Genomic DNA, 19,378 nt, shown 5'->3' on the forward strand with positions numbered 1-19,378 from the left:
AGCAAAACAAAAGCAGTTCTATGATAGAGTGTCTAGAACTTTACCACCTCTGAGTTGTGATGACACTGTGAGAATAGAAGATTCAGGCAATTGGTCGAGAAAAGCCATTGTACTTGAAGACATAGCAGCTATTTCCTACAATGTACAGAAAGAGGAAGGGTTGGTTTTAATAAGAAATCGTTGTGTGCTCTTGAAAACCAGAGAAGACTTTCACAACACTGTGATGGATGATGAATCAACATCAGAGGCAGTGTCAGATAGTTCAGCAGTCCCCGAGCATGAGAATGTCATGGAGAACATTGAATCTACATCGGATGGGCCGACTGATAACGAGCCAACAGCGCTGTGACCGTGCGCGCCGTGTGGCCAGATGACACCAATTTGGAAGGGGCGGAGCATTGTGAGCCAGCATCAAACTGGTGCCTGCCCAGATTCTAGTGTCGTAGTTAGTATTTTTGTAAGCATATTTATATCTATAATAAGCGTCTTTGATCCTGTCAACTTGTCCGATTATAAATTCTTACGTTCAAACCCACAATTGCAACTACTTGATAATGTTGTTTTTTTGGAGACATTAAATTCAATGATTATGCCCTTTTGTCATTGGAGGCACTGAATCACTGCTATTGGTAGAGGGCAGAACTCCATTGTGGCAAGTTTCCATTGCAAATGTTAATGTACAAATTTATGATGGAATTGTTAGAATAAGGATATAATTCAAACTCTATTTTAAAGTTTTTTTGCATGTGCACTTTGAAAGGCCCAAGGGGTCTGTCCTGTATAAACATATTTTTTCATTTTTACAAGCACCTTCAGATTGCACAAGTCCGCTTATTAGTTTGTACAAAGCCATATTTTTTATACAAAAGCAAATACTGTAATAATAATCTTTTTCTGATGTGGAGATGCCGGCGTTGGACTGGGGTGAGCACTGGAGTGAATTCACCTGAGGAAGGAGCAGTGCTCCGAAAGCTAGGGCGCGATTCTCTGCAACCACGATGGGTGGGAGCATAGCGGGAGGTCCGCTCCCGCACCTCCCGCTATTCTCCCACCCCCCCCAAAATGGCGTGTCCGGTTTTGCGACATGCCGCTCTGAGAAACGCAGGCCGCCGTTTTTCATGGCGCCTGCCATTCTCTGGCCCGGATGGGCCGAGCGGCCTGCCGTTCCCGACCTGTTCACGACGGCGGCAACCACACCTGGTCACTGCCGTCGTGAACATGGCGCGCCAGGTAAGTGTGGGGCCTGTGGGGAGCGGATCGGGGATCGAGCACCACGACCGTGCTCGGTAGGGGACGGGCCCGCGATCGGTGCCCACCGATCGTCGGGCCGGCATCTCAAGGGGATGCACTCTTTCCCCTCCGCCGCCCAGCAAGATCAAGCCGTCACGTCTTGCGGGGCGGCTGAGGGGAAAGACGGCAACCGCGCATGCGCGGCTTTGAACTGCCCAACCCGCGCATGCGCGGCTGACGTCATTAGGCGCCGCCGCGGCGTCATTCTTGAAGCCAGGGACAAGGCCCGGCGGCCGTGTTTCCCGGTACGGCCCTCCTATCCCCCCGGGGAGGGGAGAATAGGGGACCGGGAGAGGCTTCCGACGCCGTCGTGAACCTCTCTGGCTTTCACGACGGCATTGGGCCTTGCGGAGAATTCCACTCCTAGTGTTTGAAACAAACATGTTGGACTTTAACCCGGTGTAAGACTTCTTACTGTAATCTTTTTATTGTCACAAGTATGAAGTTACTGTGAAAAGCCCCTAGTTGCCACATTCCGGCGCATGTTCGTGTACACAGAGGAAGAATTCAGAATTCTCAGCCGGTATGGGAATTGAACCCGTGTTGCTGGCATTGTTCTGCATTACAAACCAGCTGTCTAGTCCACTGAGCTAAACCAGCCCCACAGATGCTGAAAATCTGAAATAAAAACAGAAGATGCTGAAAATATGCAGATTGGGCAGCATCTGTGGAGAAAGAAACATAATTAAGATCAAATTATTGATTTTCCATTTTTAAAAAAAAATTCTGACTTCATTTTTACCAATACTGTGTCAGCTAAATTTGTTCCAGATTAATGTCTGTACAGAGATGTTCCCTTCTCCCCAACATACCCCCACCCCCCAGACACGGGCCAGCCCCCTGGTATGGATCAAGGACCCAGGGGAGTGGGAATCCACCTACCCAGAGCTGCTGGCCAATTAGAGGCACGCAGCTCTATTGAACAGCGGCGGCGCCACTGGGAAAACAGTGGCAGCTATTGGTATAACATACAGGATTGCCGCTGATCCCAGGACAGAGGCGAGTGATTGATGATGGGGGGGGGGGGGGAAGAAGAGAGAGGGGGGGGGAGGGCAGAGAGGAGGGGAGGGCAGAGAGGAGGGGAGGGCAGAGAGGAGGGGAGGGGAGAGAGGAGGGGGGGAGGGGAGAGAGGAGGGGGGGAGGGGAGAGAGGAGGGGGGGGAGAGAGAGGAGGGGGGGAGGGGAGAGAGGAAGGGGGGGGGAGGGGAGAGAGGAAGGGGGGAGAGAGGAGGGGGGGAGAGAGGAGGGGGGGGGAGAGAGAAGGGGGAGGGAGAGAGTAGGGAGGGGAGAGGGGAGGGAGGGGGGGTTATGCCCTTTGGGTTTTCTCCATTTTGGACGGAGGAGACTTTAAAGATAATAGAGAACAAAACTACATAATTACCCAATGCACATCCTGGTAGCTTTTTACATGGCTTTTGCTGGTAGAGCTCTGTGAGTAATAGTCAACCCACCATATCGTTGTAACATTGTACTCCTGTTCTATTTCATTCCCCACTGGTAAGGTCTGCGTTAGCAGGGGTCCTCGTGGAATTACTGGAATGTGTAAACTTGTGATTTTTAAGCATGGATTTTGTTAAATATGGAGAGTTGTTTTACTCGCATTGTTCTTTTTGCAGTCTGCTTTCTGAAGTGCTCAGGCCACGGGCACTGTGACCCATTCACCAAGCGTTGTGTCTGCTACCCATTCTGGATGGAGAACCTGATACAGCGTTACTTTGATGATGGAGAAAGCAATTGCGGTGAGTGGTTTCACTTGAAGAGACAGGTGAGGTATATTGTATTGCAATTCGTAAAGAGTTCGGAGCTAATTGTTACGTGACTATATATCCCAAATTCACTGTCACATTACAGTCATGTGCTGAGTAACAATGTATCAGTCTGCCAGGTTACTAGCAACGTTAGGGTTGTACTCTGGCTGGATATATTCTGGGAGCCACTACCACCGGGCTTGTGGAGTACCGAGCCGGCGAGAACGGCAGAGGTGCCGTTAACAATGCGCCCCCCAAACCAGCGTCCTTACAAGAGGCAGACTCCACCCGCTCCCATCCCTCCCCCATTACCCACTTCCTGACCATCACGATATCCATGAAATCTTTCCAATATTTCAATGCAAGCAATAGCAGTGTAAAAGTGTCCAGGAGGCCGTACAGACAGGTGAAATAAAATCAATATTGGGGGAGAAACATATTTCTCTCAAACCTGTCGGCCTCTCTTACTTTCCACTCGGGCGCAGAGCTCTGCCACAGTCTTTAAAACCGGTGGCATCTTCCTTAAATGAGCCAGTGCATCGTAAGATGGAACACAAACGCTGTGGAGTAAAGGCTGTTGGGCTATGTTTCAGCAGAGTGGCTGCGCGGTAACACGGCTCCCTTTCTGTGTATGTGAGTGACAGATCCCAGAGGACAAGCGGCATTGCGCCAGTCCCAGAGCGCGTGCCCAAGGCTGGAGTGTTCCAACCCATCATGTGGCACAGGGGGTCATTCCATTCTGCAGGGGGAGGTCACTCCCACTCAAACTTCAATACATTATCTTGGAAATATTGTGCAAAACCCATGTCCTATTCAGAAAATGGGGAATAAGCCCCAGAGGACGCTCCAGGGCCTCAACTCTCCTCAGGGCCTCCTCCCATAATCCGGCCTCCAACTCTTCTCTCTCTCTCTCTCCTCCCCCCCCCCCCCCCCCCCCCCCGCTCTTCTTCCCACTTTCTCTTCACCTTACCTATTGGGGCTCCCTCCCACTCCATCAGTTCCTTATAGATCTCTGAGAACGTCCCCTCTCCTACTCCTGTTCTTGACACCACCTTATCTTGTAGCCCCTATGGCAGCAGGTGCGGGAAGGCCGAAAACTGCCTCCACACAAAATCCCTCAAGATACCCATCCCCACCTGGCAACTCAGATTCCTCCTCCAACTCCTCCAAGCTTGGGAAGCCGTCATCAATAAGCAGATCCCCAAATCGATCCCCACTGCTGCCAGCTCCGAAACCTCCCATCCAGCCCCCCCCCCCCCCCCCCGGTAAACTGGTGGTTATCACGTATCGGTGACCACACACGCCCCCTCCAACCCCATGTGCTGCCTCCACTGCCCCCACATCCTCAGGGCTGCCACTACCACCGGGCTTGTGGAGTACCGAGCCGGCGAGAACGGCAGAGGTGCCGTTAACAATGCGCCCCCCAAACCAGCGTCCTTACAAGAGGCAGACTCCACCCGCTCCCATCCCTCCCCCATTACCCACTTCCTGACCATCACGATATCCGCCGCCCAGTAGTAATTAATGAAATTCGGAAGAGCCAGCACCTCCCCCCCCCCCCCCCCCCCCCCCCCCCCCAACCGACCCACCCCGACTCCAGCAGCACCTTCTTCACCCGCAGGGCTTTACCCACCCAAACAAATCCCGAGATCACTACATTCACATTTTTAAAGAACGCCTTGGGGATAAAAATTGGGAGACTCACCTCAGGAGGATCGTCATTTTAACTGTCTGTACTCACCCCGCCAATGACAACTGGAGTGCGTCCCACCTCTGAAAGTCCCCCCCCTCATCTGTTCTACCAACTGCCCCAAATTCAGTTTATGCAGCTTCTTCCACTCTCGCACCACCTGGATACCCAAATATCGAAAGCTCCCTCCCACTTTGAACGGCATCTCATCAAATCTCTTCTCCTGCCCCCTCTCCTGGATCACAAAGACCTCATTCTTACCCATATTCAATTTGTATCCCGAAAACCGGCCAAATTCCTCTCGTATCCCTCCAATTCCCCCAGCGGGTCTGATATGTACAGAACTAGATTGTCCGCGTAGAGCGAGACCCTGAGTTCCATCCTCCCCCACCCCCCTCACCTCCACCGCTAGACCGTCAATGTTATTAATGCCATTGCCAATGGCTCTGTAGCCAGGACAAACAACAGTGGGGAAAGTGGACATCACTGCATCGTCGCCTGATGTAACCTGAAATAATCTGATCTCACCCGATTCATCCGCACACTCGCCACCGGTGCCAGATACAGCAACCGGTCCCAGTCTACAAATCCCTGCCCATACCCAAACCGCCAGGACCTCCCATATGTATTGATCCGATCAAAGGCTTTCTCTGTGTCCATGCCCACCACCACCTCACCTTCGTGCCCCTCTGGAGGCATCATAATTACATTAAATAACCTCCTAATGTTGGTCGGCAAATGGCACCCCTTAACGAACCCGTCTGGTCCTCTCATATTACCCCTGGGACATAGTCTTCAATCCTTGTGGCCTGGATCTTCGCCAGTAGTTTTGCATCCACATTTAACAGGGAGATCGGTCTGTAAGACCCGCAGTTTTCTGGGTCCTTATCCCACTTTAAAATGAGGGAGATCGGCACCTGTGACAACGTCGGGGGGAGCACTCGCAACTCCTTTGCTTCATTGAAGGCTCTTACCAACAGCGGTCCCAACACCCCGGGAACGTTTTGTAAAATTCGACCGGGTACCCATCGGTCCTGAGGCCTTGCCCGATTGCATCGCCTCCAGCTCCTCTACTACTTCAACATATCCAATTGGAGCCCACAGGCCCTCCACCAGCTCCTCATCAACCTGCGGGAACTCCAACCCTCCCAGAAACCGCCTCATCTCCTCTTCCCCTGCTGGGGATTCCGACTCATACAATTTGCTATAAAACTCCCTAAACAACCCATTCACCCACGCCGGGTCGAAGACCATATTCCCACCTGTGTCCTTCACTCTCCCAATCTCTCTCGCTGCCTTTCTTCCTCAACTGGTGCGCTAACATCCTGCTAGCTTTCTCCCTATACTCGTATACCGCCCCTCTCACCCTTCCCAACTGCCTTACCCATGGATAACAGCCCAAATCCCATTTGCAACCTCTGGTGTTCCTTTCACAGCCCTTCCTCCGGGGGCCTCTGCATATCTCCTGTCCACCTGCAGGATTTCTTCCACTAGCCTTTCTATCTCCACCTGCTCCACGTATGCACAAATCAAAATAAACTCCCCCCTGACCACTTCCTTCAGTGCCTCCCAAACCGTACCTGCCGGCACCTCCCCCGTATCATTAATCTCTGCATACCCCCAGATGACCTTCCTCACCCCCTCACACATCTCTTCCTCAACTAACAGTCCCAGATCCACCCTCCATTGTGGGTGCTGGACCCTCCCACCCCTTTGTTCACTAGTAAATCCACCCAGCGCGGGTGCATGGTCTGACACCACTATTGCTGAATACTCGACATCCACCACCCCTGCCAACAATGTCTTATCCCAACACGAAGAAATCTATTCAGGAGTACACCTTACGCACATGGGAGTAAAACGAAAATTCTTTCCCCCTCGGCCTTCCAAATCTTCACAGATCCATGCCCCCCCCCCCCCCATGTGCTCCATGTACCCACAAAGCTCCTTAGCTGTAGCCGACACCCTCCCCAACCTCAAGCTCGAATGGTCCAATCGGATACAGGACCGTATTAAAGTCATTTTAACATTTTGTAATTGAACACACCACATCCACCAAAACACTGGCTACAATCTACTTTGTCCAGAAGTTCCTTGCTCAGTGAATGTAATACCATTCATCACCTTAAACAAATCATTGAATAAAAACATTATCACCCAATGCGTGACTCAAGATAATGAATGACACTGGGATTAACTATCAGATGGGCTAGTCAGGCTGTGCCAGGATGAAGCCGTGACAACTTTTGGGTGGCACGGTAGCACAGTGGTTAACACTGTGGCTTCATAGCGCCAGGATCCCAGGTTCGATTCCCCGCTGAGTCACTGTCTGTGCGGAGTCTGCACGTTCTCCCTGTGTCAGTGTGGGTTTCCTCCTGGTGCTCCGGTTTCCTCCCACAATCCAAAGACGTGCAGGTTAGGTGAATTGGCCATGTTAATATGCCCTTAGTGTCCAAAAAGGATAAGAGAGGTTATTGGGTTACGGGGATAGGTTGGAAGTGAGGGCTTAAATAGGTTGGGGCAGACTCGATGGGACAAATGGCCTCCTTCTGCACTCTATGTTCTATGTTAAACTCCACAACTTACTGCCTGGAACATTTCAACTCTTTCTCCCCCCCCCCCCCCCCAGTTTGAGCAAGAACCCTTTGTACAAGGTTATTTTGGCCGTTCTTTTTGGTCTTCAAAGCATTAAAACAACCTTCTTTACTGATGCTCCTGCTGCTATCCACCCGGAAGGTGTCAGGAACAGTTGCGCCTGTGCCAACGGCTGCATTGTGGGCTGAATGAGCATGCACAACCTTTCCTGACACCTTTCCGGTCAACTGCAAGAGTAACAGTATCTGGAATATGGAACGAAGGTGGATAAATTGAGTTAAGATACAGATCAAACATGTTCTAATTGAATGTAGGAACAGGCCGAATGGTCTATTCCTGTCCCTATGTTCCTACATGTGTGCATTTTCCAGTAGAGGGCACGCGATACCAATCATCAGGTCTGGAAACTCAATTGTTTTCGCCTTTCTAGATGAAAGACACAGAAGCTATTTGTGGTCTCTCTTTGCCTCGGTGCTGTCCTAGACAGCCCGTAAATAGAACCTAGCCCAGAGGGTTCACGTTGCTTAGCTTCTACTTCAATGTAGCATTCTTGCCTCTATGTTGGGTTATGTCCCATTCCAGAGAAGTGAGCACATGATCCAGGTTGACATTCCATTGCAGAACTGAGGGGAGTCCTGCATTTCTGAAAGTGCTATCTTTTTGAATGAGATGTCTACTGGGACCTAAAGGATCCCACAGCACTATTTTGAAAGAGTGGCATAGTTCTCCCGTGTCCTAACAATATTCATCTCCTGACCAACATCACAAAAACAGGATTATCTGGTAGTCATTACATTGACTTTGGTGGGATCTTGCTGTGTGAAAATTGACTGATTCCTAAATTACAAAGTGACTCCATTTAAAATATACTTCACTGGCCTAATTCTGCTCCTGTTTCATATGTTCGTATGACGCACTTTAGGGTGTCCTGGGGTTGTGAAGGGTGATGCAAAAAAATGCAAATATTCAGGAATGGTTCAGCTGCTGTTATAGCCTTGTTTATTCTTCTGTTCACAGACTGGAGTGTATTATATGTGATTTTATCAGTGTTTCTAACAATCATCGCCATTGGAGGGATATGCTGGATTTGTATCTGTTGTTGTCAGAGGTATGTGTATTGTCGGTGGCAGTAAAGAGCCTCCACATCATTAATTGGAAACCATAAAATAAAAATAATGCATTACTGGAACATATTTAAATCCTTTACACTCATCACTCTCACACATTTCTTTTTCAATAGAAAGAGAACCAAAGTAAGGAAGAAAAACAAATACACCATCTTGGACAATATGGATGATCAGGAACGAATGGCATTGAGGCCAAAATATGGTTAGTGCTGCATATATAACAATGCCAGGATGCATTCACCGAGGATTAACTCAACTGATTTTCTTAAATGCAGTGAGGTTTTTAAAACACATACTCGGCCTGTTTTTGGTGGCTGTTTTGTCTTTAAAGGGGCAGCACGGTAGCACAGTGGTTAGCACTGTTGCTTCATAATTCCAGGGTCCCTGGTTCGATTCCTGGTTTGGGTCACCTCCCACAGTTCAAAGATGTGCAGGTTAGGTGGATTGGCCATGATAAACTGCCCTTAGTGTCCAAAAAGGTTAAGTGGGGTACCGGGCTAGGGTGGAGGTGTGGGCTTAGGTAAGTTCTATGAATAGAAATCTGAATAATGTTAAAGTGGCCTCCAGGAGCTGGAATAGTATTCATGCCATGTTGCTAGTGCAGGTCGCAATAGAATCTCTACCGTGCCGGAGGGGACCATTTGGCCCATTGAGTCTGCTCCGACCCTCAGAGTACTCTTCCTAGGCCCACTCCCCCGCCCCTGTAACCCCACGCATTGATCACGGCCTAACCTGCACATCTTTGGGTTGTAGAAGGCAACCAGAGCACTCGAACCCACGCAGACACTGGGGGAAAGTGCCAAACTCTACACAATCACCCAAAGCCAGTATCAAAGCCGAGTTCCTGACGCTCTGAGGTAACAGTGCTAACCACTGTGTACAAAGTCTTGCTGTATTCTTTTGTGCTAAACAAGAGTCCAGCTTTTCTCTTTTTATATGGGAGCCCTTCTGTAACAGTTGTGACATTCTTGGCTCCGAGTCAGAGGTTGGTGGGTTCAAGTCCCACTCTGGGGGCTAGATTCTTTCGCCGCGTCTGCCACAAGATCTCCACAAACGGGACGGGGACCACATAAAGGCCCATTGACCTCGAACGGGAATTTCTGGTCACCGGGAGGGTGCGGCCGAAGAATCCCACCCCAAGGACTTGACACATAATTCGGACTTGCATCACAATGCAATACCGAGGCCTATGCATTGTTGGTGGTGCTGTTCTTTGGCTAAGATGTTAAATCAAGGCCCCGGCGCCCTTTCAGTTGGCTAAATATCCCATGGCACCATTTCGAAGTAGGGCAGGGGAGTTCTCCTTAGTGTCTTGGCACATAGTAATTCCCTCAACCAACAACACTTAATGATCAGATCATTAATTTTTATAATCATATCAGTCGTAAATTCATTGCTGTATTTCCTACAACTGCCTACTTTTCCATTGGCTGTCAAACATCCTGAGGTTGTGAAAGGTGCTTTTTCATTTCAAGTTATTTTTGCTTTTGTTCAGAGGGAAGATGTGTTTGATCAAGATGCAAAATACTGGATCATGATGATGAATTATATTTCTGTTGACTTGAATTGTGATTTTCTGCTCCAGGTGTGAAACACAAAAGCACGGAACATAACTCGAGTCTAATGGTGTCTGAATCGGAATTTGACAGCGATCAGAACACGCTGTTTAGCAGAGAAACCGGCGAGGAGAACCGTAAAGTTTGTATGAATGGTTCACTTAAGAATGGAGTCTCCTTCAATTATCACCCCCAAAACAGATAAATTTGCCACGTATGAGAATGTGGCCTACTTGCGATGCACCTATATTGGGAGTGGAAAACTGGGTACAATCGCCCACCTGGGATTATTAATAGACATTTTAAAATATGTTGTCAAAATGTTGGCGTACTCTGGATGAGACTTTTCCAGAAGTTACCGAAGGAGGACTTTTTTCAGCTCTTGACCGTTTATCTTGGATGCCGACACCCTTACAAGCAGAAAGGTTTGTCAGAGAGGAACTGGTGCTGTTGAGGTACTTCGTAATTTCAGCTTTCTGTAGATTTATGATTCTAGGAACTTCTATTAAGTCTGCATTAACACAGCGCGTGCAAATTGTAAGGTGAGAGAGTAAGGACAGAGGAATTGCTTTCCTGAAACAGTTTCTCCTTTCACATGGAAGTTTGAAAAGAAATCCTGATGCTAAACATAAAATAGTTTGGGTTCATTCACACACACGGCGTGAGAGAAATGGATCTAGATATTAAAATTCTTCTCTTTCTGTCAATGTAAAATCATTCCATGTGTATCTTTGTGCAGCAATATGGCGACTTGTACCATAAGCTGTGCAAAAACATCTTTTTCCGTTTACATTGATTCAGAGTTTCATTAATAAGAAACAATTTTTCTTTATTACTGTCTAATCGGTTAGGCAAACACACATAAACTAAAGACCAAACTTTAGGTAGAATCAGTAATGCAAATGGGAGACTTTTGTTGACTGTTACTCAACAGGTCGGAGCAATAAATTGATGATGTCCTTCATCTTCAGTTCAAATAGTTTTCCCTCTTGAGTTACTATCCATAATCTATTGACAAGTTTGAACATAGTGCTCACATCCCAGCCAAACCAATTAACTACTTTTGAAGTATAGTCACTTGTAATGTAGGGAGACCAGGCAGCCAACAATGAGATGAATGAACATGTTTGGAGATGTGGGTTCAGGGATAAATATTGGCCAGGACGCTGAGAGAAGTCTCCTGCTCCTCTTCAAACATAACCAGAGGATCTTACGAGGGCAAAATATAGAATTTTTTAAAAATCAAAACAATAAAGCATTTGCCGGTGAAAGATAACACTGTTTAAGACTGGCTATTTTGGATTGCCAGCAAATATACTGTTGGCCTTGCTGTAATTTTCTTCTCTGATTGAGAAAGGATAGGTTTTCCAGTCAGATAATTTGGGCATTGGAATGTTGTAATGAGCATTTACAAAAACATATTTTGTTTGAACTTACTTGAAGCTTCTGGGGAAGAGTGTTAAGAGTGGAAGACTGCACACAGGGCTGGTATTATCCTATTTTAGGTGTACTGTGTTTTGTAGCACTTGTTATCTATATCTGAATATGCATTATTTAATGGCCTGTATGGTTAGCCCTGCTATCAGTATGAACGTTTCTCAATAGTTATTTCTGTTCACCATTTTGTTACTAGTCTAGCATGTCTGATTGTTCCCTGGTTTTTGTAACATTCAACCATCACTCGTACTTGTTGGATTGAGTGTAATTAATGGGATATTAGCTATTTAATCATGAATGAAAACCTAAACCACATCTGAAATGATTGTAAACTCTTCCATTACTCCTATTTTCATTTATCACAAGCACCGGCTGAAGGAAATATTGCAAATGGCTGACTAGGATTGCTTTACCTCCTGATTGTATAGAATGCTGTCAACATGTCATCAATGGATTTTTGTTAAATTTTGTTACGGACTCCTAATACCTGCCCTAAAACCTTCAGCTGCCAACACAAATTTCATACTCTCTGCCTCATGATTAACCAAACTGAGCTTCCCACCCCAACCCACCTCCATCTCAAAGACTGCCTATTTCTTCCTCTATAACACACCCTTTTCAGCCCATTTTCCCCTCTGAAACCCTCTGTCGTTTCCCAAGACTTCATTATACCAGTTGTTTTCCTGGTGCCTTTCTACCATCTCTAGGACTTCAGTTCATCAAAAATTCTGCTACTCATGTCCTATACCACATAGAGATGTTTGCTCATCATTCCCTTACTATATTAGTTTCAGTCCCTGGGGATATATGGATATATGCAACTCCCTGCCCCCACCCCAGCGTTTTGTTGATGATACAAGAATTCGGACTGGCAGAATTGCGAGTAGTGCTTTATTACGAGATGGTTGGAGGGATGTGGGACATCGTGTCAGGATTGATTGGAGTAGCTGGGGTTATTCTCCTTAGGATTTAGTGGAGAATTGAAAGGTGTTCATAATGACCAAGGTTCTGGACAGATCACAAAGATCCATAGAATCCCTACATTCGGGCCGCGTCTGCACCAACCCTCCGAAAGAGCATTCTACCTTGGCCCACTCCCCTGTTCCATTCACACATTGATCATGGTACATCTTTGAACACTAGGGTGGATTAGCTACGCTAAATTGCCTCTAACCTGCACACCTTTGGACTGTGGGAGGAAACCGGAGCACACAGCAAACTGATGCAGACATGGGAAGACCATGCGAACTCTAGTCACCCAAGTCGGAATTGAACCCGGGTCCATGGTGCTAACCACTATGCCACCGTGCCGATAAATTGTTACCATTGATGAATGATTGAGAACCAGCATACACTGATTTAACGTAGCAAAAGAACCAAAGGCAGCATGGGCACATATGTTTTTACACAGTGAGTGGTCAGTATGGAATGCACTGCCAAAGATAAATCATGGCTTTCAAAAGGGGAATTGGATAATTGTGAAGAGAGAATATTTGCAGGACTTCAGGAAAAGACTAGCTGTTCCCATTCTTCCAACATGTTGGAGCTCAAGTGCAACGCAACCTTTTTTAACCAGGCTACCTTTTGCCTAGTCTGGAAAGTGTTTTGGGTAAAGACAGCGTGGCTGAAGTCTATGATCTTGAATTGAGTTGCTCTAACAGAGCCAGCACGACAATATTGAGTGGCCTTCTTTTGTGTTGCAGCCACTCTGATTGCGATTCCACCATTATACAGCTCATTTGTATTTTGTGAGTATGATCATAGATCATAGAATTTACAGTGCAGAAGGCGGCCCATCGAGTCTGCACTAGCCCTTGGAAAGAGCACCCTAGTTAAGCCCACGCCTTCACCCTATAACGGTAACCTCACCTAACATTTTTGGACACTAAGGGGCAATTTAGCATAGCCAATCCACCTAACCAAAGCATCCGGAGGAAACCCACACAGACACAGGGAGAAAGATCACCTGAAGCCGGAATTGAACCCAGGACCCTGGAGCTGTGAGGCAGCGGTGCTAACCACTGTGCCACCGTTTGGCTGTAATGGGGCCCTCAACCTTTGAATCAACAGTTTTCTTGGTATCCCCTTCACTGCCTTCCACCAGTAAGTGCCAGTGCTAGTAGTGTGTGCCCTTTTCAGAATTACAATGGTGTCTGAAAGATCATGCAGAATTTCTGAAGAGGAGGTGGTTTGTTTACACTGCTGCGAAACTTGATATTTCTCTTTGGGAATTACTGCAGTTAAACAATACAGTTATCTTTATGTTCCTGAGTTTTTTTTTAATTGGAAATGTCCAATCAGTGCTATCAGGTGTTCCTGCATCCTCAATACTCAAACCCAATCAGGTTGAGTGAGTGTTTTTGATCATAAGTAAATACACCTTTTGGATTTATGCAGTAGACAAAAGATCAGTCAACACTTTGAGAGGTGGCTTTGTATGAAGTAGCCATTAATCAGTACTGCAAAGATGCCTGTTCAGCTTGCTATCAGTTTGATTTCTCTATTTGATGGATAAATCTTTTGAGTTGGAACGGGTTTGAGATAGCTCCTGATGTTCAATGGGGTCCTGACCGATGGGAGAGCCAGTGCACCAAAATAAATTAGATAGACCAGACTCCATGGCAGACAATATTGGGGCAAACTGTTTCTCTGGAATTTTAGGGCCACAATAGATAAAGCTGCTTAGTTTTATATACTTTGACCCTGAAATTTCACTGCTGACTTTCTAGCACCAGATCCAGACTCTAGTCAGCTTCAATCCTCCAGAAATTCCATGTTGTATCGTTTTTATGAACGTGTTAGTCTAATACTGTGCTAATTTAAAAATGGATGTCACTAAAAATGCTCACGAGGATATTGAATCCTGAGCAGAACCTTCAAGCATAGCTATCACGTGGTGCATCATGTTTTCCTAGCTACTTGTGAAATGTGGATGAGTGTTTGTGCTGAAGAAGTCAGCCCAAATGCTTTGCTCCGCAGATCAATAATTACCTTGAGGAATAATTTGATTATATCTCAGCTGGGAATAACAATCTACAGGAATGAGAGATGCTCTTGTCCTGAATCTATTTGATAGCTTGAAGACATCCAAAAAAGTGAGAAATCCCAGATAGCTTTAGCCATTTCAGCAGCTCACGTGGTTGAAATGTTTGCTGCAGCAGTGAGCCAGGTGCCCAGCTGTTCACTATATAACATTTATTAAAAAGGGTCCCAAGGCGAAAAAAAAGTCTCAAAGCAATGTGCAGTGAACACAAAACAATTCAATGTACCAGTGAAAGCTAAATGTACTGCTATCTAACCTAACTTATTCTTGTTTCTGTATAATTTAAGTGACAATAAAATTTGAGTGTGTAGTTTAACTTGAACTGTTGTATTTATTTTGCACTATTGCTAGGACTGTATGTTGCACATGGATAAGCCAATGGCTAGCAGTATATTATCCTAGGTTGTTTACATACAGGATCAAGTAACTGAGGAATGGCAGGTAGCTAACATTTTACCTCAATTTATTTTTCGAAAGTATACTTGTCCACCGCCTCTCCCATTTTGTCAAGTATTTGATTCATGCTGATCTAACCTCAAGTCTTCCTCCTATCTGAAAAGGATTACACCACAGAAAACATTGATTTTGTCAAAATGTGTCACTTACTATAAAAACTCGAGAAGCAATCTACCAAAGCGACACCAGTACATTTTACCAACTAGTTTGTAGCTACAGTGCGCTTGTAGAGTTTTGTTTCTTTAACATTGCTTCCCTGTGATTTGGATTTGCCCTTGTCCAACAGAAAATGGATTATAACTAAACAAAATTACCTTCGGGTAAAAAACAAAGTATTCAACATCAGTTACATTTCCTTAAAATTTATTGCCTCAAAACATGTAGCTTAATATAACTATAACAAGGTATTAATTGTTTATATCCATTGCACAATTAGGTCAGTGATCTTTGTTTCACATTAACTAACTTGGATTATTAAAAAACATAATTCACAGTTACAGAACAAACAATTTCCCGGTTTGACACGGAGACATTTGGCAATTACGAGATGAGTTCAAGAAAAAAACAATGCTTCGAAATAGTCACAATATTGCACGTAGCTAATACATTCAGCAAGTTTAACAATTAGATAATGGAAATTAAAATTCAGAAACATTTCCTTCATAGCCACTTTACACCAAATGATCCAAAACGGGTGCAAGTGTTTACAAACACTCCTGAAACATCCTAAATGTTTAAACATTTTATGATTTTGTCCAGAATAGGTGAGGAACCAAGCTACAGTTAAATCAGAGATGGGATTTTTTTCTCCTCTAATCAGGAACATGATACGTCAGTGAGTGTTAAAGTGGCATGTTGTCAATATATTTCATTAGGTAATATAAAACATTTCTTCTAAGTAAGTGCACAGATAATGGCAGTGAATGATGACAGGGTTTTAACATTTATCCCACAAATCTTATAAACCTCCAAAACATACATACTTGATTTCCAAATAATCATCAATGCCATATTTTGAACCTTCTCTCCCGAGGCCAGACTGTTTAACTCCGCCGAAAGGTGCCTCCGGGGTTGATAGCAGGCCTTCATTAACACCAACAATTCCAACTTCGAGCTGTTCAGCAACCCGCCAAATCTGAGCATGATCTCTGGAGTAAAAGTAACCTAGAATAATAGTAGATTATAAAGTTTACAATGACGGGATAAAGATAGACGGAATTTTATTACACTGCCATACAAGAAACAATTTCTACGCTCAGTCAGAACTGACAGCAGACAATTACAATTTTGGTCTGCATTACTTTAAACAGCACTTTGTATCATGCTCACAAATTTACTCACCAGCCAAACCCACATTGGAAGCATTAGCTATGGTTATAGCTTCTTCCTCAGTCCGAAATCTGCAAGCACAAAAATGCAAAGAATGATAAAGCCTTACATGACAGCTCTTATAACCATTCAATTTAGTTATGCTCTTTCTCCAGAATCCTCCAAATTTGCCATTACATATATGTGCAATCCCTTTTGGAAAGCTACAATTGAATTCGCTTCCACTACTCTTTCAGGCAGATCACAATGAGTGTGAGCCATAATAACTTTTGTTTCTGTTTTTTAGGATACCTTGCACTTTTAATAAATGTCCCCAAAATATTGACAATTTCCTTACTTGAGAACAGGTGCCAAAGGCCCAAACGTTTCCTCCTGTGCACAAAGCATGTCTGTTGTGACATTAGAAAGAAGAGTCGGTTCAAAGAATGTTCTTCCAGAACTGTGTCGCTTTCCACCGGTCACAATAGAGGCACCGCGAGACACTGCATCACTTATCTGATCTTCGACCTGGGACAGAGAAGGAGATAGAGAGAAAATTAAAAATTCTCGGCCTCCAATTCAAATCCCTCCATGACCGTGCCCATTTCTTCTGTCTATAACCTCTCACCCTTCAACCCTCCAAAAAGACTGCTTTCTTCCAACTCTCAAGACTTTTTTTAGCCCCAGTATCTATCTACTTTGGCCCATCATTACCAGCCATGCTTTCAGTTGTCTAGACTCCTCCTCGCCCCTTAAAACTTTTTTAAAACCAAGTTCATGGCGCCCTGTTCCGATAGCTCTTGACGTAGCTCAATGTCTAATTCTGTTTGGGAACTTCCTGTAAATTACCGTTGAACATTTCAATGTGCTATATAAATTCAATTTGTTAGTTAATTTGAAAAAAATTACTGCAGGATTTCTTAATTCTGACAAATTTCTGAAGAAATAATGAAAAGAAACTGCTGGAAATCTGAGATAATGTTGTGGACTTTCTTTTACAGTTGTTAGCATGATTGCATTGAATGAATACAGATAGGTTTTTTTTACCTTTTTTACAGCTCTTTCGTTGATTAGTGGACCCTGTGTAGTCTGTTCATCAAATCCATTTCCAACACACAATTCTCTCTGCATAGCCGTCACCAACTTCTCGACAAAAGAATCGTGGATTCCCTCCTGCACAAGGAACCGATTCGCACAGACACAAGTCTACATTCCAGTGGAATCAAAAGAAACAAAATGTCAATGTTCAGATTGTGTTGTTCTCTACTTTACCTGGATGGGTTGGATGCATAGTGTTGAATAAAGAACTCCAAGCTTTGTTAACAAACAAAACTAATTTATTAACACTACTAAGATTCGTACACATTCCTAAAGTACAATGTTACTATATTAAACTATGCTATCTCTATCTCCAGAACTCTAAAATACACAACTGCTCCTATGCCTCGCCATCTTCTAATACCTTCTAACTCCCACAAGGCTTAGCATCAAAGCCTTATATACTTGTAACTGTAGCTACTCTAGTGGCTACTCTAGACATTTCATTAACCCTTGCTTTATCTTTATTGTCACAAGTAAGCTTACATTAACACTGCAATGAAGTTACTGTGAAAAGCCCCTAGTCGCCACATTCCAGCACCTGTTCGGGTACACAGACGGAGAATTCAGAGTGTCCAATTTACCTAACAAGCACATCTTTCGGGACTTGTGGGAGGAAACCGGAGGAAACCCACGCAGACACGGGGAGAACATGCAGACTCCACACAGACAGTGACCCAAACCGGGAATCAAATCTGGGACCCTGGAGCTGTGAAACAACAGTGCTATCCACTGTGCTGCCGCAGTGCTTACAGTTATGATAATACCACACAGATAAACAGCATTAATCAGATTCCAAGATTGCCTAACATCATCCCAATAACCATTTGTAGGTACATGCAGCAATGAATTTGTTAAGATGTTAAAATTCAGACAGTGTGCATCATTTCATAATCATAAAACTCTTATTTTCCCTTTAAGTGTTCCTGTGATGCTCTTGAACAGATTCCCCAGTGCTAAATAGTATTTGTAAACCTATTTGCATAAGCAATAAATAACTGCCCCAGTTCCAAGAAATCTCAGCATTGGGATTTTGAAGACTAACGGCAGTCATTGCATTGTGGGAGCCTGATACATTAATGTAGTCTCTAACCTCTAACAACGCAAAACTAGCCACCGCGTAAGACATACGAACAGCAATATCTGCTCCGCCATTCAATCATGGCTGATGTGTTTCTCATCACCATTCTCTTGCCTTTTTCCCATAACTCCTGATCCCCTTATTAATCAAGAACCTATCTAGTTCACAGCAACTTCACTGCAGTGTTAATGTAAGCCAACTTGTGACAATAAAAGATTATCTCTGAAAGACACTCAGTGATTTGGCCTCTATAGCCTTCTGCAGCAAAGAGTTCCACAGATTCACCACCCTCTGGCTGAAGAGGTTCCTCTGCATCTAGGTTTTAAAGGATTGTCCCTTCAGTCTGAAGCTGTGCCCTCGAGTTCTAGTTTTTCCTAATAGTGGAAACATCCTCTCCACGTCCATTCTATCCAGGCCTCTCAGTATCCTCTAAGTTTCAAAAAGATCCCCCCTCGTCTTTCTAAACTCCAACGAGTACACAGACCCAGAGTCCTCAACCACTCCTCATATGACAAGCTGTTCATTCCAGGGATCATTCTCGCGAACCTCCTCTGGACCCTTTCCAAGGCCAGCATATCCTTCCTTAGATATGGGGCCCACAACTACTCCAAATGTGGTCTGACCAGAACCTTATACAGCCTCAGAAGTACATCCTTGCTTTTGTATTGTAGTCCTTTCGACATGAATACTAACATTACATTTGTCTTCCTAACTGCTGAGTGAACCTGCACACTAACCTTAAGAGAATCTTGACCTAGGACTCCTAAGTCCATTTGTGCTTGTGATTTCTTAAGCCTTTTCCCATTTACAAAATAGTCTATGCCTCCATTCTTCCTACCAAAGTGCATATCCTCACACTTTTCCACATCGCATTCCATCTGCCACTTCTGAGCTCACTCTCCTAGCCTATCCAAATCCTTCTGCAGCCCCCCTGCTTCCTCAATACTACC

At 45.0% G+C, this 19,378-nt stretch overlaps 2 protein-coding genes across 3 annotated transcripts in view; one reads left to right on the forward strand and one right to left on the reverse strand.

Moving 5' to 3' along the window:
• LOC119965927 (dyslexia-associated protein KIAA0319-like) overlaps positions 1 to 14,801 on the forward strand; it is a 145,574-nt gene extending 130,773 nt beyond the window's left edge. For both annotated transcript variants that reach the window (XM_038796949.1, XM_038796950.1), the window contains exons 18-21: positions 2,906 to 3,028; positions 8,340 to 8,430; positions 8,563 to 8,651; positions 10,035 to 14,801. In XM_038796949.1, coding sequence (XP_038652877.1) covers positions 2,906 to 3,028; positions 8,340 to 8,430; positions 8,563 to 8,651; positions 10,035 to 10,210 — 479 coding nt within the window. In that variant the 3' untranslated portion in view covers positions 10,211 to 14,801. The remainder of the gene's footprint in view (positions 1 to 2,905; positions 3,029 to 8,339; positions 8,431 to 8,562; positions 8,652 to 10,034) is intronic.
• Positions 14,802 to 15,287: 486 nt separating this feature from the next.
• The window catches only part of aldh5a1 (aldehyde dehydrogenase 5 family, member A1 (succinate-semialdehyde dehydrogenase)), a 46,094-nt gene continuing 42,003 nt past the window's right edge, over positions 15,288 to 19,378 (reverse strand). Inside the window, 4 exon segments of the mRNA XM_038796951.1 lie at positions 15,288 to 16,105; positions 16,283 to 16,341; positions 16,608 to 16,777; positions 17,297 to 17,455. Of these exon segments, the coding sequence (XP_038652879.1) occupies positions 15,900 to 16,105; positions 16,283 to 16,341; positions 16,608 to 16,777; positions 17,297 to 17,455 (594 nt within the window). The 3' untranslated portion in view covers positions 15,288 to 15,899.

Source organism: Scyliorhinus canicula, chromosome 5, assembly GCF_902713615.1.
Source record: "Scyliorhinus canicula chromosome 5, sScyCan1.1, whole genome shotgun sequence".
NCBI lineage: Eukaryota > Metazoa > Chordata > Chondrichthyes > Carcharhiniformes > Scyliorhinidae > Scyliorhinus > Scyliorhinus canicula.